Source organism: Pristiophorus japonicus, chromosome 1 (assembly GCF_044704955.1).
Source record: "Pristiophorus japonicus isolate sPriJap1 chromosome 1, sPriJap1.hap1, whole genome shotgun sequence".
Taxonomy (NCBI): domain Eukaryota; kingdom Metazoa; phylum Chordata; class Chondrichthyes; family Pristiophoridae; genus Pristiophorus; species Pristiophorus japonicus.
The window spans coordinates 500,879,083-500,902,619 of NC_091977.1; the positions used below are offsets into that span (position 1 = coordinate 500,879,083).

The following is a 23,537-nucleotide window of genomic DNA, read 5'->3' on the forward strand; positions in this document are numbered from 1 at the left end:
TCTGGCGTGGCGTTTCCTTGAACATTCTCTCCTTCAACTTCAGGTGCACCTTCTGTCTCCTCCTGATGCTCAACCTCTGAAACGATAGATAGATGCTTGGTTAGCATCATTGAGGAAGAAGCATAGGAAGCACATGCATGACGTAACATTTAGCCAACCTGGACTGTGCAATTTGCAGGGCTTACCCTCGAATGGAAAACTGGGCCCAGCTTCCGCATTGATTGTTGGTCGTTTTCTGTGACATTTAATCATTGACGCTATCCTCTGCTCCACGGCTGTTAGTTGCAGCCTACTTGGCAGACCTCCTCTAGTTTGTGACCATTCTCGGTTGATGTGTGACACCATCTTCTACAAAGATGCAAATGGAACATTTGAGAGAGGGTCCTTCTGAACGCACACGCACACACACACACACACACACACACACGGATCACATTTACAGATGTTATTGCAATGCATAAATATACAAAAGCCCAAATAAATGTAATTTTAACGTATTACTTACAGTCACTGCTTGTCAGAGGTCCTGCCACTTCTTTTTCAGCTGCGCACCGGTTTTCGGGGTCATGGACATTCCATTAAACTCGACTGCGACCTGGTCCCAAACTTTTGCAAGTTCTGATGGTTTAAGCTTATTTTTACCGAAGCTCCTCTTGTTCTCAAGAATTCCCCATCTACTCTCGATGAAGTCTACCAGGCGTTCAATTTCTTCCACATGAAATCTCTTCGCCCTTACGGTTTCCCCTTCTCCGTCCTGGCCCTTTCGCCTTCACTGCGCCCTTCCATTGCAGCCATCTCGTGAACGAAGCTGTATTTCCTATCTACAAATCTACCTCTGCCACTCAATGGTGATCCACAGTCCCCACACATGCTGGTTTTTTTAATACTTTCGATTGCGCATGTCCAAATGTGTATTTTTTTTTGGTGCGTATGCACAACGCGCATGCCCAGTGGGTTAATTTTTTCTTTTGAGTGCGATGCGCATGCGCGATTTGGTGCCTGTTTCTTTTTCAAGCGCGCATTGGAGACTCCGCCCTGCAGATTTGGATCGGTCACGCCGGCGCCAGAGAGGCGCATGTGGTGCGATAACATTTTTATTTTCAGCGCTGAGGGGCCGAAAAAAAACGGGCGTACAGGTAAGTGAACGCCATTTATCTTCTTTCGGGAAACTTGGGCCCGAAGGCATTACAATTAACCTCAGTTTGCTCAGTTTAAGGAAGCAAAATTGCAAGGGTTCCAGTCATGATTTCTAACCAGTGACCCCTGCTAGAAGTACAAATGTGGATAAGGAGTGAGGTAAGTCAGCCACTGTCAAATAGCCAAATTCCGGAGTACACCCACGCCCATGGAATCATGCCACAGCATGACTCAATGCCTTCAGGATTGGAGACAGAAGAGGAGAAAATTGGCAAGAGAATTAAGAGATAGTATTTTGTAATGAAATGGTTCTCAGGCAAACTGCTGTTGAGCTCCACCTCAACACCGTTTAAATTGAGAAAATTAGGTAAAAAGAAGAAAAGCTTGCATTTATATAGCTCCTTTCACAACCTGCGGGCGTCCCAAAGCACTTTACAGCCAATGTAGGAAATGCAGCAGCCAATTGCGCACAGCAAGCTCCCACAAACAGCAATGTGATAATGACCAGATATTTGGACAAATGACCAAGGCTTGGTCAAAGAGTTAGATTTTCAGGAGTGTCTTCAAGGAAAGGAGTTAGAGAGTTTAGAGAGGGAATTCCAGAGCTTAGGGCCTAGACAGACAGTTGAAGGCATGGTCACAATTGCATGCCAATATAGGTCAGCGAGTATAGAGGTGATCGGTGCACGGGACTTGGTCAGAATAGACAGCAGACTTTTGGATGAGTTCAAGTTTACGGAGGATGAAAGATCTAGCTAGAAGTACAATTAATGTAGAACTCCTAAGGATGGAAAATGTTCTGAAATTTACCAAACAGAGATATACATCATCATCATAGGCATTCCCTTGAAATCGAGGAAGACTTGCTTCCACTCTAAAAGTGAGTTCTCAGATGACTGTACAGTCCAATACGGGAATTACAGTCTCTGTCACAAGGGAGACAGTCATTGAAGGAAAGGGTGGGTGGGGAGTCTGGTTTGCCGCAAGCTCCCGACGTTGTCTGCGCTTGGTTTCTGCATGTCGAGGTGTTCAGCGCCTTCCCGGATGCTCTTCCTCCACTTAGAGCGGTCTTGGGCCAGGGATTCCCAGGTGGCAGTGGGGTGTTGTACTTTATTAAGGAGGTTTCAAACGTTTCCTCTGCCCATCTGGGGCTCGCTTGCCGTGTAGGAGTTCCGAGTAGAGCGCTTGCTTTGGGAGTCCTGTGTCGGTCATGCGGACAATGTGGCCCACCCAACGGAGCTGGTCGAGTGTGGTCAGTGCTTCGATGCTGGTCTGAACGAGAACACTGTCGTTGGTGCATCTATCCTCCCAGTGGATTTGCAGGATCTTGCGGAGGCAGCGCTGGTGGTACTTCTCCAGCGATTTGAGGTGTCTACTGAGCCATACATGAGGGTGGGTATCACTACTGCCCTGTAGACCATAAGCTTGGTGCCAGATTTGAGGTCCTGGTCTTCAAACACTCTCTTCCTCAGGTGACCGAAGGCTCTGATATCACACTGGAGGCGGTGTTGGGACCTCGTCGTCTATGTCTACACTTGTTGATAGTAGGCTCCCGAGATATGGAAAATGGTCCACGTTGTCCAAGGCTGCGCCGTGGCGGGTGGAGCCGAATGCTGCTTTTATAATTTTTTTTCCAAAATTAGATTCAGATCCCAGGGTTCATCGGTTGAATCCTGACATTAATGCTGCTAAATCCTTTTTCTCGTAAATGGATAGGGCAATGGAAACAGATTTAACAGTATAAACATCAGGATATGAATTAAAAGACGATATAAAAGCACAGAACTTTACAGCTCAGAAGGCGGCTTTTCAGCCCAACTGCATTTGTGCCAATTCTTTGCTCAAACAATTCCGATGCTCCATTCTCTCCCCATAATCCTGTATCTTCATCTGCTTAGAATATTTATCCAATTTCTCTTAAAGAATGCAATGGACACTGCCTCAATTAGTCCCAGTGGCAAAACGCTCGATGCTCAAACAACTGTCTTGTTCACTATTGACTCACTCTGCAACCAGATGAAATAGACTTTTCCTGCTCATTCTATCAAAATCTTCACAACTGAGTCCAGTCCCGTCTTACCAACACGCATGCAATTTCAGGTAGGAATTATTGAATAGGGCTCAAGGGTAAGAGGCATGACTGATTTTCTCCTCCCACATGAGACTAATTGGTTATGACAGCTTTAAGGCCTTATTCATGAGTAAACTGAAGAGCATTTTGGATCACTGATTATGTTATCATCTACAAAACTTGCTTTTCAAAAAAACAAGCATGCACATGGCCCAATTTCAACACCAGGATATAGAGGAATAGGAAAAGACCAACAAGCCCAACAAGTTGCCCTTTTTTAATAGATTAACCCCTTATATCCATCTTCTCATATCAGTTAGCTCTCCAAATAACTACAATTTTCTCTTGAACCCACTTATAGACCGGAATTTGGCTGGCGCTAAGAGGACGGGTTTGGAATTGCGTCAGCTGTCAAAATGGAAATGATTGACAGCGGGTCGGGAGCCTGCTGTCAACCCACCTCCACGCTAGTCTCCAAACGGCGGGGGAGGCAACATACATCATTAAGAGCTAGTTAAAAGACAATTGAAGACAATTTTACTCTCTACTTACCATTTTTCCAGCTTTTTGACGAAGTTCATGGCGCTCGGGGATCACGTCAGGTAAGTAGATCGGGTTTTCAATGAGTATGCATTCATCCGAACAGTTGACAGCTGCAAATGTGGTATAAAACCTACCATTTCACAGCTCTTCACTTTCCAATCATAGAGACTGGAACCTTCAGGATTTGGAATACACTTGCGCTTTATGCAGGTTGGAAGTTTTTGGAGTAAACTCTCTATCCACTGTCATCTCCTTGGAACAACCTCTCTCACCATTGACAGATCTCAAATTCAGCTGCCATCTATTCCATCAGCATCGGTGCCTTTGAAAAAAATCTCACCTTGGTCCTCAGAATCCCACCACAATCATCCCCAACACCAGGCACACCAGCAGCACCAACAACAACCTTCTCCGCAATCAACTATTGCTGCACAGGATGCAGGGCATCAGCACCTGATCACATTGCTGCCAGGGATGGCCTCACCATGGCCAGATTTACTTCACTTGACGCTGTGCACCCTGGCTGCCACATGATGCACTAGGTTGGCACCACCCCACACCATAAAGCATCCCTGCAATGCCCAAGCCATTCCTCTCACACTCATCACCATTGCGGGGTGTACCATTATCTCGCACCATTCACTGCAACTCACTCAACCACTTCAAAAGGTGCACAGATCATCCAAGAAGACAAAGTCTTGAAAATTTTTGTCAAACATTGAAACCTTTATCAGAAACTTTACATGAACATTGGATAAAACACCCAAGTGCCTACTCTTGTGTGTTGTTAGTTGATATGATTGGACGAGGATGAGGGTGAGTGTGACGCGTGGATAGTGAAATGGGGATGTGATAATGTAGATAGAGAGAGAGAGATGGGTGGAGTTGCAAGGTAAATTGGTGAGTAATAATGTGTAGGGTAGGGTAGGGAAGGCAGAGTGACGGGGATGTGATGAGTGGCACAGCAGGATGAGGTTGAGTGTGGCTTTGCAATAACGTTTCGTGATCGACTGAGATAATTGAAAGGTTTGTGCCACTGCAGACAGGTCCTCCTGACGACATCTCTGCTTGTGCCCTCTTGTACAATGAGCAACCAGGCTGTGTTGGTGTCCTGGGGAGGTCTCTTCTGTGCATTGGAAGGAAAGAGAACCTCCCTGCGTGCTGTGACTGCCTCCATAAGCATATGGAGAAAGTCATAGGAGAGCCTGGGGTGCAGCCGTGCACCTTTGTGCACCTCTGTCAGTGTTTGCAGCAGCTCAATGCAGTAGAACACTGACAGCACAACTGTCAAAATCAATTTGGCCATGACCCTTTAAGGAAACCGGCTGATGACACGTCATCAAATGATGCTATCAGACCCACTTCCTTTTAATTGGCTGGGAATCTCGCTGGACAGGCTTAACAAGCCCAATCAGCAGAAAGTCATGGGGGAAGCCGGCATGGAAATAGCTGCAAGGTTGGAAACTGCCACTGACATCACCTGCCTCACTTCTGATCCAGTAGATGAAATATTGGCCATACTGTTTGCTTTTTTAGCCTCCCCATATAATTTAATCAACAGCTGCATTACCTTTTCAGTACAAAAGTACTGCCTGACTTCTCTTATTACTCCTAAATTTTAATATGCATCCCCTGGTATTTGAACCCTTTAAATACTTGAATGGGGACATTTTTCAGGGGCTATGGGGCAAAGTAGGTGAGTGGGACTAATTGGATAGCTCTTTCAAAGTGCTGGCACAGGCACAATGGGATGAATGGCCTCCTTCTACGCTGTGTCATTGTATGATTTTTGGCCACAGTGAACAATATGCCTGAACAAATATACAAAAATACAGAAGTCTCATGACAGAGGGACATAAAACATTGTACGTCCAAGCTAAGAATGTAATTTATGTAGAAATCAATGGAAAGAAAAATAGTATTGTAAATCAAATCTTTGTCGTTGTCGTAATCAGCAGAAAGAAAAAAAAAACGAAGGACTGTTAGAAGTTTTCACGACCCGCGAGCTGGCTGGGTCTCATGTTGCTCCATAACATGTCTCCCAGTGAGTGAACATCTGCGATTTGGACAGCAGGCTTTGGATTTTAAAAGCACAATGTTTGCTGCTACTGCTGCTAATATGCAGATGGTGTCATCGGGGCCTGACTGCAATATTAGCCTGATGCTTGAGTGAGGAAGCAGTAGTGACTTCCCCACCGGGCCTAACCTGCCGGAAGCTGATTAAGGACCAGAAGAGGCCCAGCTAAAATACAAATTTGTACGGTTTCCTTGTGGGCCATGAAGAGCAAGAGTGTTCGCCTGCCCCAGGCTTCCCTTCCTCCCACAACCACGATCGCTGACTGCCCACCAGCTAGGCAGTGGTTCCTGCTGGGGTGGGAGGAAGTTCGATATGCATTATAAAATTGAGGCCTAGGAGTTGAAATCTCTTCAGCCTTGCATTCGAGCTTACCCTACGCACCCATTCATCCCGCTTCCTATTAAAGTAGCGGGCAAAGAAATTTCACACTAACATTATTGTATTGATATTGAAAGGATACAATTTCAAGGTAAGTAAGCTTCCAGTAATGCCCAATTGCTACATTCAGCTAACATTTAGAACACTGAGAATGCAGAGGGTTTTCTTTTTTGTCCAGTTACTGCTACTCCTTCAGTCCTTATTAAGTATCTAAGTTCCATTTACCTATAATAAAGGTTTGAGAGCACCACACCTTAATGCGTCATACTTTGAAGTGTAAAAAGTTTATATTAAGAAAAGAGAATGAAAAGCAGTCATTTCATGCTGCCTTATTCTGGCCTTGAACTGGGAATTTACACCTTCTCAACTGCAGACTTTACCTGCCAAATAGCAATTAAACTCTCAATATCAGGGTATTTACACTTACAGGATTCAGAGTTTGTGCGCTTAACCAGAAGAATATAAGAACTTAAGAAATAGGAGCAGGGGACCAACATTTACTTTAGCCACTCTTTTCCTTTTTATGTACCTATAGAAACTCTTACTATCTGTTTTTATATTTCGTGCTAGTTTACTTTCATAATCTATCTTCCCTCTCAATCATTTTTTTAGTCATTCTCTGTGGGCTTTGAAAAATTTCCCAAGCCTCTGGCCTCTCACTAGTCTTGGCCACATTGTATGCCCTTGTTTTCAATTTGATACCGTCCCTTATTTCCTTAGTTAGCCATGGATAGTTATCCTCTTACAGTCTTTCCTTCTCATTGGGATATATTTTTGTTGCGAGTTATGAAATATCTCCTTAAATATCTGCCACTGCTCATCAACCGTCCCATACTTTAATCTATTTTCCCAGTCCACTTTAGCCAACTCTGCCCTCATACCTTTGTAATCTCCTTTATTTAAGCTTAGGACCCTGGTTTGAGAACCAAGTTCCTCACCATCCAACTGAATTTGAAATTCAACCATATTATGATCACTCATTCATAGAGGATCTTTTAACTACGAGATAATTTATTAATCCTGCATCATTTCACAGTACTAGATCTAAGATAGACTGCTCCCTGGTTGGTTCCGCAGTGTACTGTTCAAGGAAACTATCCCGATACACTCTATGAACTCCTCCTCAAGGCTACCCTGGCCAATTTGCTTTGTCCAAACAATATGAAGGTTAAAATCACCCATGATTATTGCCGTTCCTTTTTTACAAGCTGTTACGTATATAACGACTCAAAAGACTTGTTACTGTAAACTCACTCAGGTGTAAACCTTGTCCACTATATTCACGCCCAAAGACATGGCACCAGCACTTATATACCAGGGCCCGCGCACACGCGCGTGCAGCCCAATGACCTCCAATAGTGGCGCTCCCTGGTGTCTAGTGACCCCAAGCATCAATACTTGACACAAGCCATTCAGCTCATCGTGACTGTGCCAGCTCTCAAAGAACTATCCACTTAGTCTCATTCCTCTACACTTTTTGCCAAATATTTATCCACTTCCCTTTTGAAAGCTGTTTGAGTTCTGCTTCCACCACTGTTTCCATGTCCTAACAACATGCGAACATTTCTCCTAACCCCCCATTATTGGAGCAACACCAGCTGCAATCTCAGCAGCAATGGTGGGCGCAGAACAAATTACAGAGGTAACTTGAAAAAAAAGTAAATTGTTACAAAAGGCACAGAAGTATCGTGTGATATGGTCCTTATGCAAATCTAAATTCTTCAATCAAAAGAAACGTTTAGAAATGTTATTTCACCTATTTCAGTCTAACTTCAAAGCAGCTGAGTTCCTCATCATTTGTGATTTCCAAGGCTGGGGTGAAGCCTGATGTTTGGGTCAACAGTTGCAGGGTGTAATTCAGCCAGGTGCAGAGGTCTATGCAAGTGCTCAAGCACGCACGCACAGAGCTCTTGTGGCTGCAAAGGTGCGGAATGGCAGTCTGCAGTATAAATTAGCGGCAGTCTTAGAGTGTTTCCACTTGTGGGGAAGAGCATTTAAAGGTGCATCTAGCTAGATAAGCATATGAGGGAGAAGGGAATAAAGGGTTCGGCTGATTAAGTTAGATGAGGAAGGATGGGAGGAGGCTTGGATGGAGCATAAACGCCGGCATGGACTGATTGGGCTGAATGGCCAGTTTCTGTGCTGTATATTCAATATAATTCTTTGTAAATATCCACAAATCCTTTTACTATGTTCTGTCTTTTGTCTCCCTACCATATCTGTTTATTTTGTCCAAAACATTCTTAATGTGACACCGTTACATTTGTTCTTCTGCCAGTTCCGCAATGTTACTCTCATTTTACGCAGCAGGTTACGGGTAAACATTTGTAATGTTTCCTGCCACAAATTAATTCTAACAGCTGGCTGTCAGCCACGATCAAGTCACTGCAGGAGGATGTTACAGGACAATCACGGCAGGCTCAATGCACATCAGCACACTGTGTAAAGTCTAATTAAAAGTATTCAAAGCTTCCCGCTTGCTCAACGAATTACAAGAATGCCCACTGAATTACAAATGCTACCTTCAGGTGCAACTGCCTTCCAATGATGCATTTGCTGTGCATTCCACCCGCCAGTCTTAGCTTTTAATTCATTGTGTACGTACCAGAACACTCAGCACCTTGCTGAAGCCACAGCAGCTTTGTGGCTCCATGCTGTGCACTCGCATTAACCAAGGATGGATTCCAGATGCTTTCCGGCACAAAATGTACTCTTGCTTACTGCAGCATCTGCTGGGCAGGCTTGCTGGTGGCCAGATCAGTGCAAGACACTGACTGCAAACCGTGGTCCTAACCGTAGTGTTTGACTGACAGCTCGGATCAGTGCCGAGTTAGCTCAGCTCAGCTCAGCGAGGTTAACTGCTACAACACTACAATTGAGCTCAGCCACCTCAGGCCATGGTTTGTGCTCTTGAACGCTGTCCTGTGACTCCTACTGGGAAGTGCACATGCGTAGGCATCAGGTGACGATGGGATGAATAGCTTGGTCACACACAAAGAATGGCTTTTCAGGCAAGGTAGAGGGCACCATTGTGGCACCAAACCCCAGCATGAATCACTGGCTGTAAGAGAAGGGTTGAGAAAATTGTAGTGGATTGTTTGAAATTATATCTAAACATCCCCAGAACATCCCAGCAGCAGAGAAAGTTCTCACAATAAATTTCTGGCTGTGTTTCTTGCGTATGAGGCAGTAATTCGCCAATATCAGTTCAGCATTCTACAACCTGTTTTCTTACCTGTGGGTCCGGTCAGTGTTGCCGTCAGCCTGTGAGGAATTCGGGGGGGGATTTTTAGTGCTGTACGCACCTGGTAGTACCTGGAGGACAGACAGGAAAGAAAGATTAGAGAAACCCAATGCTTTGGCAGCATATCTTATGGTTTAATTGTGAAACATGTTCTGGGAATCACTGCAGAACACGTTTATATTGATGGTATATCAGAGTCACGATTCTTACGCCTTTAGTATCCAACCTCCTACTCTTTGTCATAACCTATTTTATCTCTGTTTTATTCATATTACTATGGCTAGAACTCCTCTGAGCTTTCCTCCAATATGCCATCCTACATGATTTTCCCCCTTATTACATTCTGACTGTGTTGAAATCAAGACTCATTGCACAATCCCCTACACTTATTCTTCCATAAAACCTAAAAAAATTGTGTAACTTCGACTATCCTTTCTTCTTAAAATTTGCAGGCCATTAAAAGCAAGCTCTGCATCATCAAACTACTCATTTTTGAGTTACCTGATCTTCTTTCCAAATGCAGGAAAATGGTGCTGTATGAAATCAGATCCCGAGAGGGGCTCAAATTCATTGCAGGCAAAAACGAATGTATAATTTTTTTCCCGGGCTAAAAAAACTCTATATTCCTCTGTTACTCTTGACAACAAGCAGTAAACATGTCAACATTTAAGAAGAAGATAAATAGGTCATTGAGTTAAAGGGGAATAAAGGGATATGGGAACAAGGCAGACATTAATAATTAGAACCACTGCTCATGTGGAGAATAAACATCAAAACAAACTAGTTGGATTGAATGGCCAGTTTCTGTGTTATGGAAACAGAGAAAATAGGTGCAGGAGCAGGCCATTCGGCCCTTCGAGCCTGCACCACCATTCAATATGATCATGGCTGATCATGCAACTTCAGTGCCCCACTCCTGCCTTCTCTCCATACCTCTTAATCCCTTTAGCCGTAAGGGCCAGTTCTAACTCCCTTTTCAAAATATCCAATGAACTGGACTCAACAACTTGGTAGAGAATTCCATAGGTTCACAATTCTCTGGGTGAAAAAGTTTCTCCTCATCTCAGTCCGAGATGGCTTACCCCTTATCCTTAGACTGTGACCACTGGTTCTGGACTTCCCCAATATTGGGAACATTCTTCCTGCATCTAACCTGTCCAATCCCATCAGAATTTTATATGCATCTATGAGATCCCCTCTCATTCTTCTAAATTCCAGTGAATCTAAGCCTGGTCGATCCAGTCTTTCTTCATATGTCAGTCCTGCCATCCCAGGAATCAGTCTGGTGAACCTTCGCTGCACTCACTCAATAACAAGAATGTCCTTCCTCAGGTTAGGAGACCAAAACTGCACACAATACTCAAGGTGTGGTCTCACCAAGGCCCTGTACAACTGCAGTAAGACCTCCCTGCACCTATACTCAAATCCTCTCGCTATGAAGGCCAACATGCCATTTGCTTTCTTTACTGCCTGCTGTACCTGCATGTCTACTTTCAATGACTGATGTACCATGACACCCAGGTCTCATTGCACCTCCCCTTTTACTAATCTGTCACCATTCAGATAATAATCTGTCTTCCTGTTTTTGCCACCAAAGTGGATAACCTCACATTTATCCACATTATACTGCATCTGCCATGCATTTGCCCACTCACCTAACCTGTCCAAGTTACCCTGCAGCCTCTTAGCATCCTCCTCACAGCTCACACCGCCACCCAGCTTAGTGTCATCTACAAACTTGGAGATATTACATTCAATTCCTTTGTCTAAATCATTAATGTATATATTGTAAAGAGCTGGGGTCCCAGCATTGAACCTTGCGGTACCCCACTCGTCACTGCCTGCCATTCTGAAAAGGACCCGTTTATTCCCACTCTTTGCTTCCTGTCTGTCAACCAGTTCTCTATCAACGTCAATACATTATCCCCAATCCCACGTGAATTAATTTTTCACACTAATCTTTTGTGTGGGACCTTGTCAAAAGCCTTTTGAAAGTCCAAATATACCACATCCACTGGTTCTCCTTATCCACTCTACTCGTTACATCCTCAAAAAATTCTAGAAGATTTGGCAAGCATGATTTTCCTTTCATAAATGCATGCTGACTTGGACCAATCTTGTCACTGCTTTCCAAATGCACTGCTATTATATCTTTAATAATTGATTCCAGCATTTTCCCCACTACCTTTGTCAGGCTAACCGGTCTATAATTCCCTGTTTTCTCTCTCCCTCCTTTTTTAAAAAGTGGGGTTACATTAGCTACCCTCCAATCCATAGGAACTGATCCAGAGTCCATGGAATGTTGGAAAATGACCACCAATGCATCTACTATTTCTAGGGCCACTTCCTTAAGTACTCTGGGATAATTTCTATATAATTCTATTTTAAGCAGACTGGTTTACTGGTGAATTATTGGATGGGAAAAAAAAATCAGGAAGACTGTCCTCCCTCTGACTAGAAAAAAAAAATGACAAGGGACACAAGGGCAATCAGCCGGCTAGGAAACAAAGCTGGCCCTAGTGAAGAGATGCTCACACATCTTAACCCGGTAAGAATCAAACAGCTGACCAGAAAAAAATTAAGTGAGCCTGCCAGTGTGCCATATTTTTATTATTCTCACGGATAGTTAGTGCAATCAAGGTGTGATTTGATGACATCAGTTACGCTGTACTTTCAAGTTGCTGTCTATGAAATGAAGCAACCCAAAGATTTGCATCCAGCCTCGCCTCATTGCACTGTTCAGTCCGCCTTCAGAAAGATTGGGAAACTGTAAGTGAGGGTAAACATGAAATACACAATATTCAGTCCAGCTCACAAAGGGATCCTGTTGTTAAGGTTACACTACTGTATAATTAGTTATTGGGCTGTGCAGGCAGAGATCACATATAGGATTGATCAGCAGCACTGCAGCAAACACAAACCTCGGAATAGCGGGGTATATGGAACAGCATGTTCCCCATTTAATTCACAGTCTATGCTGAATTAGCTGATCTCAGTGACAGCAATTGGATGTAAGCGTGGCTAGAGAGCAAAATAAACCTGATTAGGGTTCCCACTCTCGACTGCGAGCTAATGATATCTGCTGCAAGGTTTGTGTGTGAACATTGGGTGAGAAAGAGAGAGCATTCGGCTGGAATGCTGTCCACAAGTTAAATAATCTGCTAACACTCGCTGTTCAAACTTACACACAAAGAATGGCTACTCAGGCAATCTTTGGTTTCCAACACTGTTCCAATCATGCTCAAAGTAAATTTCAGGAACAGGGTTCAGCCTGACTTCACCGACATCAGACCTTGCCTGTCTGCTCTATTTTCCAATTGATTTTCAATAGGTGCCAATCTGTGTTCCCTTCTATTTTGGAGCCACGTCAGATGTACTTTTTTGACTTTCAAATTCCCTCCCTCTCCATCTAAAACAAGAAAGATAGTCCCTGTGTGCCCAACATGGAGTGTATGCATGTTCCTCAAAGGGGCACATACCGCTTAGTTGATTTATGAGAACCTAGGTACAGATGAGCAAAAGGCTTAGAAAGCCCTCTTTGTGCACGGAGTATCGCTGAATATTAATCAACTAATACCACCGAGTAGTGGCAAACTTCCAGCTGCTTTGTCACCTCAGATCACCCTAATTGTCAGGGCATTGCCTTGCAGGATAACAGAGTGGGAAGTGTCGCCCCGCTCCTCCCCATCCCCCGTGTTTACTTTTCCAGGTCCCATTAATGAGCCAAGCTGGCTAGTCAATCATCAATAGTGTTCCTTTTGTGCTCCAGACCTGCGTGGTTCTGATTTTGGATCATCACCATGGAGAGTTGAATTGGTTCTGATCTCACATTGCCAAGTGTGCTATCTTGTGCATCTGTCATCCTCAACTCCAAGGGACTGCCCAAAGAGACCTTGTGCACAATCTGACCCTACAGAGACCAGACTTAACACTTCCACCCCATCCACTAACACCCAAAGAGGATACTCATTAGTTGGAAGATGAAAAAGCCTATCTTTTCTCTTTCATATACTGATTAAAATTCTTTGCATTTTCAATATTTTCTTCAGAGTAAATAGTCTTTCCCTCCTCACTCTACCAAAACCCTTCATAATTAAAAATAAACCTCTATTAAATCTCTTGGCTTTTACCCCATACCCATTCATTTCCCTTGTGCAATAAAGAGTGCAGGGGTTCTAACAATGTGCTAAGGCCTGGTAAGAAGTTACCAAAATAGTTCAGGAATCCTCGAAACGACCACAGCTCCGTTACGTTCTGTAGTCTCGGTGTGTTCTCGACTGCCTCCGTCTTTGAATCGGTGGGCAAGATGCCGTCCGTCACGATTCTTCTCGCCAGGAACTCCACTTCAGGCACCAGGAAAACACACTTCGAGCGTTTTAACCTGAGCCCCACACCATTAAGCCGACTAAGAACTTCCTCCAGGTTCTGCAGATGCTCGACGGTGTCCTGACCTGTAACCAAGACGTCGTCCTGGAAGACCACGGTGCGCGGGACCGACTTCAGCAAGCTTTCCATGTTCCTCTGGAATGTCGCCACGGCCGATTGAATCCCGAAAGGGCATCTGTTGTAAATGAAGAGACCTTTGTGCGTGTTGATGCAGGTGAGACCTTTCGATGATTCCTCCAGCTCCTGTGTCATGTAGACCGAGGTCAAGTACAGCTTCGTGAACGTTTTCCCTCCCGCCAGCATCGCAAATAGGTCTTCTGCCTTTGGTAGCGGGTATTGATCCTGCAGTGAGAAACGATTGATAGTTACTTTGTAATCACCACAGATTCTGACGGTGCCGTCTCCCTTGAGGACTGGAACAATCGGACTGGCCCACTCATTGAATTCGATCAGCGAAATGATGCCCTCTCGTTGCAGCCTGTCCAGCTCGATCTCCACCCTTTCTCTCATCATGTAAGGTACCGCTCTCGCCTTGTGATGGATGGGTCGCGGTCCCGGAATCAAATGGATCTGCACTTTTGCTCCTTGGAACTTCCCGATGCCTGGTTCGAACAGTGAGGGGAACTTGCTTAGGACCTGGCCACATGAGGCATCATCGACGGACGAAAGTGCTCGGACGTCGTCCCAGTTTCAGCGTATCTTTCCCAGCCAGCTTCTGCCGAACAGTGCGGGGCCATCGCCCGGTACCACCCAGAGTGGTAACTCGTGCACTACTCCATCATAGGAGACCTTTACAGTAGCACTGCCAATTACAGGAATGAGTTCCTTTGTGTATCATCTCAGTCTAGTACGAATGGGAGTCAGGACTGGCCTTGAAGCCTTGCTGCACAACAATTTATCAAAAGTCTTTTTGCTCATTATGGACTGGCTTGCGCCCATGTCCTGTTCCATGGACACCAGGAGTCCATTTAATTCAACCTTCAGCATTATCAGGGGGCACTTTGTGGTAAATGTGTGCGCCCCATATACCCCTGCCTCCTTGGTCTGAGGCTCTGGTTCGTCATGATCCACCGTGAATCTGTCCTCCTCTGCAACATGGTAGTTTGCAGCTCGCCTGCACATGCGTTGGAGGAGTCCCATTGTTCCACAGCCCTAGCAAACGTATCCTTTGAAGCGGCATGAATGTAAATGATGATCACCCCTGCAGCACCAACAAGGTGTTGATGGCCTTGTATTCACCATCCTTGATGGTGGACTCAGTAATCTGCAGACATGCAGCTGCAGGCATGCATGTCCTGCCCTGTACATTTCGATTCGAAAACAACGTTACTCTGTTCACAGTACTTACAGCAGCACTAGTGTGCTGAGAAATTTGTTTGGTATTGTCACTGGTGGCTATAAACGCCTGGGCTGTCACGATGGCTTTATTCAAGGTGGGGGTCTCTACAGTCAAAAGTTTGCGAAGTATTACTTTATGGGCAATGCCAAGTACCAAGAAGTCACTGTCCATGTGCTCCAAGTGTCCTTCAAACTCGCAATGTCCTGCAAGGCGCCTTAGCTTGGCGACGAAGCTCACCACTTCTTGGCCTTCTGACCTCTTGTACGTGTAGAACCGATACCTCGCCATCAGAACACATTCCTTCGGGTTTCGATACACCCGGACCAGTGTGCACAACTCATTGTATGACTTGTCTGTGGATTTCGCTGGAGTGAGCAGGTTTTTCATGGGGCCATACGTTGGTGCCCTGTAAACGGTGAGGAGGATCGCCCTTCGTTTGGCAGCGTTCGCTTCTCCTTCCAGCCCGTTGGCCACGAAGTATTGGTCGATTTGCTCCACGCAGATTTCCCAATCATCTCCCTCCGAAAATTTCTCCAAATGTGCACAGTGCTCTGCATTGTTGTGGTGGGGTTGGTCATCTGTATCTCGTCGCCAATTGTTATGCCTTGAATAAAGAGTGAGACTAGATACTGCAAGCTCAAAGTAAGTGTTGTGTATCTGTAAAGCATACACTCCCATGTTCCGCCACCAGGGAGCACATCCCCTGAAGTCCCAAGGGATCCCAGCATCCCTTGGGAGCACGGTATATAAGCCGGTCCCCAAGGCCTGTTCCTCACTCGAGTGTCTTAATAAAGACTGAGGTCACTGTTACTTTAACCTCCCTGTGTGCAGTCTCATCTGTGTCAGGAACACAATAACTGGCGACGAGTATATGAATCCAACGCAAAGAAGCAGCAAACTGTGGGCATCCTGGAGAAGTTCTCGGAGGGTGAGGACTGGGAAGCCTATGTCGAATGGCTAGATCAGTACTTTGTAGCCAATGAGCTGGACGAAGAAGGAAGCGCTGCAAAAAGGAGAGCGTTCCTCCTCACGGTCTGCGGGGCACCAACATACAGCCTATTGAAGAATCTTCTGGCACCGGTGAAACACACAGATAAGTCGGATGAGGAGCTGTGTACACTGGTTCGGGAGCATCTTAACCCGAGGGAGAGCGTACGAATGACGAGGTATCGGTTCTGTATGTACCAGCGATCTGAAGGTTAGGAAGTGGCGAGTTACGTCGCCGAGCTTAGGCGACTTGCAGGACAATGTGAGTTTGATGGCTACCTGGAGCAAATGCTCAGAGACTTTTTTGTACTGGGCATTGGCCACGAGACCAACCTATGAAAACCTTTGACTGTAGGGACACCGACCCTCAGTAAGGCCATTGCGATAGCACAGGCGTTTATGTCCACCAGTGATAACACCAAACAAATCTCTCAGCACACAAGTGCTAGCAATGTTCATAAATTAACTGAAACTGTGTTTGCGAGCTTTTTTACAAACTGTGTTTACAGAAATGTACAGGGCAGAAACCACGAGTCTGCAACTGCCAGCAGGCCTCAGATGACCCAGATGACTCAGAGTCTGCAACAAAGGATGAATGCAGGGCAATTCACACCTTGTTGGCGTTGTGGAGGCTTCCATTCAACCTATTCATGCCGCTTCAAAGGGTATGTTTGCAAGAGCTGTGGAACAATGGGGCAACTCCAATGAGCTTGCAGACGAGCTGCAAGCTCTGCAAAACCTGCTAACCACCATGTGGCAGAGGAAGATTGGTCCACACAAGAGATTAATGTGCAAAGTTAAAGCACATGGGATTGGGGGCAGTGTGCTGACGTGGATTGAGAACTGGTTGTCAGACAGGAAGCAAAGAGTAGGAGTAAACGGGTACTTTTCAGAATGGCAGGCAGTGACTAGTGGAGTGCCGCAAGGTTCTGTGCTGGGGCCCCAGCTGTTTACATTGTACATTAATGATTTAGACGAGGGGATTAAATGCAGTATCTCCAAATTTGCGGATGATACTAAGTTGGGTGGCAGTGTGAGCTGCGAGGAGGATGCTATTAGACTGCAGAGTGACTTGGATAGGTTAGGTGAGTGGGCAAATGCATGGCAGATGAAGTATAATGTGGATAAATGTGAGGTTATCCACTTTGGTGGTAAAAACAGAGAGACAGACTATTATCTGAATGGTGACAGATTAGGAAAAGGAAAGGTGCAACGAGACCTGGGTGTCATGGTACATCAGTCATTGAAGGTTAGCATGCAGGTACAGCAGGCGGTTAAGAAAGCAAATGGCATGTTGGCCTTCATAGCGAGGGGATTTGAATACAGGGGCAGGGAGGTGTTGCTACAGTTGTACAGGGCCTTGGTGAGGCCACACCTGGAGTATTGTGTACAGTTTTGGTCTCCTAACTTGAGGAAGGACATTCTTGCTATTGAGGGAGTGCAGCGAAGGTTCACCAGACTGATTCCCGGGATGGCGGGACTGACCTATCAAGAAAGATTGGATCAACTGGGCTTGTATTCACTGGAGTTCAGAAGAATGAGAGGGGATCTCATAGAAACGTTTAAAATTCTGACGGGTTTAGACAGGTTAGATGCAGAAAGAATGTTCCCAATGTTGGGGAAGTCCAGAACCAGGGGTCACAGTCTGAGGATAAGGGGTAAGCCATTTAGGACCGAGATGAGGAGAAACTTCTTCACCCAGAGAGTGGTGAACCTGTGGAATTCTCTACCACAGAAAGTAGTTGAGGCCAATTCACTAAATATATTCAAAAGGGAGTTAGATGAAGTCCTTACTACTCGGGGGATCAAGGGTTATGGCGAGAAAGCAGGAAGGGGGTACTGAAGTTTCATGTTCAGCCATGAACTCATTGAATGGCGGTGCAGGCTAGAAGGGCTGAATGGCCTGCTCCTGCACCTATTTTCTATGTTTCTATGGTGGATCAAAGCAATTTCGAGCCTGAGAGAGAGGAGGCAGATGCTGAAGTACACTGGGTGCACACATTTTCGACGAAATGTCCACCTATAATGCTAAATGTAAAATTGAATGGCTTACCCAAAGCCATGGAACTGGACACTGGCACTAGCCAATCCATCATGAGTAAAAAGATGTTTGAGAGACTGTGGTGCAACAAGACAGTCAGAGCAGCCCTGAGCTCCATCCGCACAAAACTGAGAACGTACACCAAAGAGCTTATCACTGTCCTGGGCAGCGCCATGGTCAAGGTCACCTACGAGGGCACGGTGCACGAACTGCCACTCTGGATTGTCCCGGGCGATGGCCCCACACTGCTTGGAAGGAGCTGACTGGGCAAAATCCGTTGGAACTGGGATGATATCCGAGCGCTATCACATGTCAATGAGGCATCGTGTACCCAGGTTCTTAACAAATTTCCTTCCATTTTTGAGCCAGGCATTGGAAACTTTTCCGGGGCGAAGGTGCGGATCCACTTGGTCCCAGAGGCACGACCCATTCATCACAAGGTGCGAGCGGTACCTCACATGATGAAGGAGTGGAAATCGAGCTGGACAGGCTGCAACGCGAGGGCATCATCTCCCCAGTGGAATTCAGCGAGTGGGCCAGTCCGATTGTGCCAGTACTCAAAAGTAATGGCACGGTCAGGATTTGCGGCGATTATAAAGTAACTATTAATCATTTCTCGCTACAGGACCAATACCCGCTACCTAAGGCAGACGACCTATTTGCGACGCTGGCAGGAGACAAGACGTTCACTAAGCTCGACCTGACTTCGGCCTACAAGACACAGGAGCTGGAGGAGTCTTCAAAGGGCCTCACCTGCATCAACATGCACAAAGGACTGTTCATCTACAACAGATGCCCGTTTGGAATTCGATTGGCTGCAGCGATCTTCCAGAGAAACATGGAGAGCCTACTCAAGTCGGTGATTTTTCAGGACGACATATTGGTCACGGGTCGGGACACCGTCGAGCACCTTCAAAAGCTGGAGGAGGTCCTCCAGCGACTGGATCGCGTAGGGTTGCAGCGGAAGAGGTCGAAATGCGTCTTCATGGCAGCAGAAGTGGAGTTTTTGGGGAGAAAGATCGCGGCGGACGGCATTCGGCCCATAGACGCCAAGACACAGATTATCAGGAACGCGCCTAGGCCACAGAACGTCACGGAGCTGCGGTCATTCCTGGGACTGCTCAACTATTTTGGTGACTTTCTACCAGGGTTAAGCACTCTTTCAGTGCCCCTACATGTTTTATTGCATAAAGTAATTGCTTTTGAGAAAGCCAGAAACATTTTATGCTCCAACAAGTTGCTTGTATTGTATAACCCGTGTAAAGACTTGTGTTTGCATATGATTCATCGTCGTATGGAGTCGGTTGTGTATTACAACAAGCTAACATTGCAGGGAAGTTGCAACCTGTCGCCTATGCCTCCAGGAGCTTGTCCAAGGCCGAGAGGGCCTACAGCATGATTGAGAAAGAGGCATTAGCGTCTGCGTTCAGGGTAAAGAAAATGCATCAAATTTGAGCTGGAATCCGATCACAAGCCCTTCTCATCCCTGTTCGCTGAAAACAAGGGGATAAATACTTATGCCTCAACCCGCATACAAAGGTGGGCACTCGCGCTATCAGTGTATAACTATACCATCTGCCACAGGCCAGGCACCGAGAACTGTGCGGATGCTCTCAGTCGGCTACCATTGCCCACTACGAAGATGGAAATGGCGCAGCCTGCAAACTTGTTGATGGTGGCGCAGCCCGCAGACTTGTTGATCGTCATGGAAGCGTTTGAAAATGATAAATCACCTGTCACGGCCCGCCAGATTAGGACTTGAACCAGCCAAGATCCTCTGCTGTCCGTAGTAAAAAAACTGTGTACTGCATGGGAGCTGGGCCAGCATCTCCGTTGAAATGCAAGAGCTAATCAAGCCGTTCCAGCAGCAAAAGGACGAGCTGTCCAATCAGGCAGCCTGCCTGTTGTGGGGTAACCGCGAAGTGCTACCCAAAAAGGGCAGGGAGACGTTCATCTCGGATCTCCACAGCACACACCCGGGTATAGTAATGATGAAAGCAATAGCCAGATCCCACGTGTGATGGCCCGGTATCGACTCTGACTTAAGAGTCCTGTGTACGGCAATGCAGCGTGTGTGCTCAGTTGGGCAATGCGCCCAGAGAGGCACCACTAAGTTTGTGGTCCTGGTCCTCCAGACCATGGTCGAGGATCCATGTCATCTATGCGGGCCCATTTCTCGGTAAAATGTTCCTGGTGGTGGTGGATGCTTTTTCAAAATGGATTGAATGTGAAATAATGTCGGGAAGCACCGCCACCATTGAAAGCCTGAGGGCCATGTTTGCCACCCACGGCCTGCCTGACATGCTAGTCAGTGACAATGGACCATGTTTCACCAGTGACGAATTTAAAGAATTCATGACCTGCAATGGGATCAAACATGTCACTGCGGCCCCGTTTAAACCAGTCTCCAATGGGCAGGCAGAGCGGGCAGTACAATCAAACAGAGCCTCAAACGAGTCACAGAAGGCTCACGCCAAACCCGCCTGTCCAGAGTACTGCTCAGCTACCACACGAGACCCCACTCACTCACAGGGGTGCCCCCGGCTGAACTACTCTTGAAAAGGACACTTAAAATCAGATTCTCACTGGTTCACCCCAACCTGCATGATCAGGTAGAGAGCAGGCAGCAACAACAAAATGTAAACGATGGTCGCGCCACTGTGTCACGGGAAATTGATCTGAATGACCCTGTGTATGTGCTAAACTAGGGACATGGTCCCAAGTGGATCGCAGGCACGGGTGATAGCTAAAGGAGTAGGGTGTTTGTAGTCAAACTAGACAATGGACAAATTTGCAGAAAGCACCTGGACCAAACGAGGCTGTGGTTCACAGACTGCCCTGAACAACCCACAGCAGACACCACCTTTTTTGAGCCCACAACACACACCCAAAGGATCAACGACACCACCCCGGACCAGGAAATCGAACCCATTAAGCTCAACAGCCCAGCAAGGCCAGGCTCACCTGTGGTCCCAGCAGTAGCGGCCATAATGAGGTAAGTAATGTCAACCGCAGGCAAGTTTGATTTTTTTTTGCGATTTATGTTGTGGTGGAGAGAGTTATTTATTGGAAATGTTTTTGGTAATTTTTTCAGGTTTTTTTTCGCCCCAGACCTCTCTTAGAGCGCTCCGAAGCCGACTGTTAAGTTCAGGATTTTAACTTGCTCAGCCGATCTAGCGCCCTTAAAGAGGTGTGTAACGCCTCCCTTAGTGCTCCGCCCCACACTCAGGGCCCAGCTGATCAATTTTGCTGACCGAGCCGCAAACCTGGGTGCAAAATTCTGTGCCTTGAGCAGGTTTTGAGATTTTGTTCCCTGTTCCAAAACAGCTATACGTTTCAAGAACACAATTGAAACAAGAACTGTCTGCTGAGATAGAGTACTTCCAACTCTTCTCCCGACTGAGCAACGATTTACCCTAAACACTGTCCAATCAATCAACTTCCACATTTCTCTTATACAATATCTCTGAATTTTTCTAACAAATCTCTTGTGAAACGCCTTATCGAGCACTTTCTGAAAATCTATGTGCAATACATCAACTGCATTTCCAGTCTGTCCAGTCACTGCCTTAAAAAACTCAATTCAAGTTGTCAAACACAACTTGACTTTGATGAATCTATGCTGGTTGTATGAGGATTGACCCTTGCATTTATATTTTGATCTTGAATTATGGGTACTAAGAGTTTGCCCAAAACTGATGCTATCAAAATACAGCAAACACTAAGCTGCCTATTTGTGAAATTGGTTGGTAGATATTCCCTCCTTATTTTCTGCAGAAGGCCTGAAGTGTTTTGGCCAGCCTTATAAAAGACATTTCTGCAACCTGAGCACGCTAGTTTTGGGCAAGGTTAACCTGGCCTATCTTTACCTTTTCATATTCTGATTGGCATTCTTTGCATCTTCAATATTTTCTGCTTTTCTTTTCATCTCCAATCAACATGCCAAACTGCAATCTATAAAACCACATGAAAGCACAACAAGCAGAATCTATAAAACACTACGGAGTCTGTCTGTAGTGATCTGCCTTAGGGTAGGTCCAAACTCAAGTCTCACACAAGAGATTTTTAAGCCAATTACTGGGGAAGAACAGCTGGGGTTAGTTTCCCGTTGCTTTCCTCGCTGTTTTTATTTCTGGGGTATCTTCTTTTATTTTATTTGTCCTGGGATGTGGGCATCGCTGGCATTTATTACTCCATCCCTAATTGCCCTCGAGAAGGTGGTGGTGAGCTGCTCTCTTGAACCACTGCAGTCCCTGTAGTAAAGGTACAATGCTGTTAGGGAGGGAGTTCCAGGATTTTGACCCAGCAACGATGAAGGAACGGCGATATATTTCCATGTCAGGATGGTGTGTAACTTGGCGGGGAGCTTGCAGGTGGTGGAGTTCCCAGGCGCCTGCTGCCCTTGTGCTGGTAGAGGTCGTGGGTTTAGGAGGTGCTGTCGAAGAAGCCTTGGCGAGTTACTGCAGCGATGGTACACACCTGCAGCTGCCGGTGTTTTTGCACGGTGATGCTGCAGGGGGAGGAACCCAAGCTCGGGTCCAGGGCACTACCGGGGCGATGCACACGGCGATGACGTCACGATCTCTGGGCGAAGGAGATCATGGCACAATGCCGCATTGCCCCCGCAAACCCCCCGAATATGGCGGATGTCGATGTTATTGTCACGCCCGGTCGAAACCCAGTTAGTGCCCTGTTTTCCACCCGCGTCGCCGGGAGGTGGTGAGGAGGCCAATTTCTAGGCATTGGACTCTAAGGGAATCAAGGGATAGGGGGATAGAACAGGAAAGTTCAGATGAGGTCGAAGATCAGACATGATCTTATTTAATGGCAGAGCAGGCACAAGGGACCGACTTCTCATTCTTATGTTCTTATAAACAGCTGGAGAGATCACTCAAGCATGACAGACACTGCCAGACTAAAAACAATACAGTAGCAGAAAAATAATGAAGATAAAACATGCATTTATTTAAAATGCAATCTAAAAACAATTAGTTTTGTTTCCTCCTCTCTGAGCCTCCTGCAGGATATGGTTCTGAAGCTGCCAGCAGCCTTCCATTTCCTCATCACAACAGTCCCAAGAAGACAAAGAGGACAAAAAAAGATCAAAGGTTCAATTCTAGAACCACTTTCACAGAGATGTAACCGTCAACAGATTCCAAAATGATAGGAAGAGATTCAAAGTGTTCTGTACTGTACAAGAGGTAGACGCACAGTAATTTAGACCCAATTAGCCATTCATCATATGCAAGCCTAGACGGTGAATTTCTCCAGGCTATTCAACGGTGAAAGGTGTTGCAGCCAAGTCCATCTTGGCTTCAATCAATCTCTATACAC

At 46.0% G+C, this 23,537-nt stretch overlaps 1 protein-coding gene across 7 annotated transcripts in view; it reads right to left on the bottom strand.

Moving 5' to 3' along the window:
- Nucleotides 1–23,537, bottom strand: part of fam135b (family with sequence similarity 135 member B) — a 528,209-nt gene that overhangs the window by 347,281 nt on the left and 157,391 nt on the right. For all 7 annotated transcript variants that reach the window (XM_070895461.1, XM_070895487.1, XM_070895479.1 and 4 more), the window contains one exon: nt 9,442–9,521. In XM_070895461.1, the coding sequence (XP_070751562.1) occupies nt 9,442–9,521 (80 nt within the window). The remainder of the gene's footprint in view (nt 1–9,441; nt 9,522–23,537) is intronic.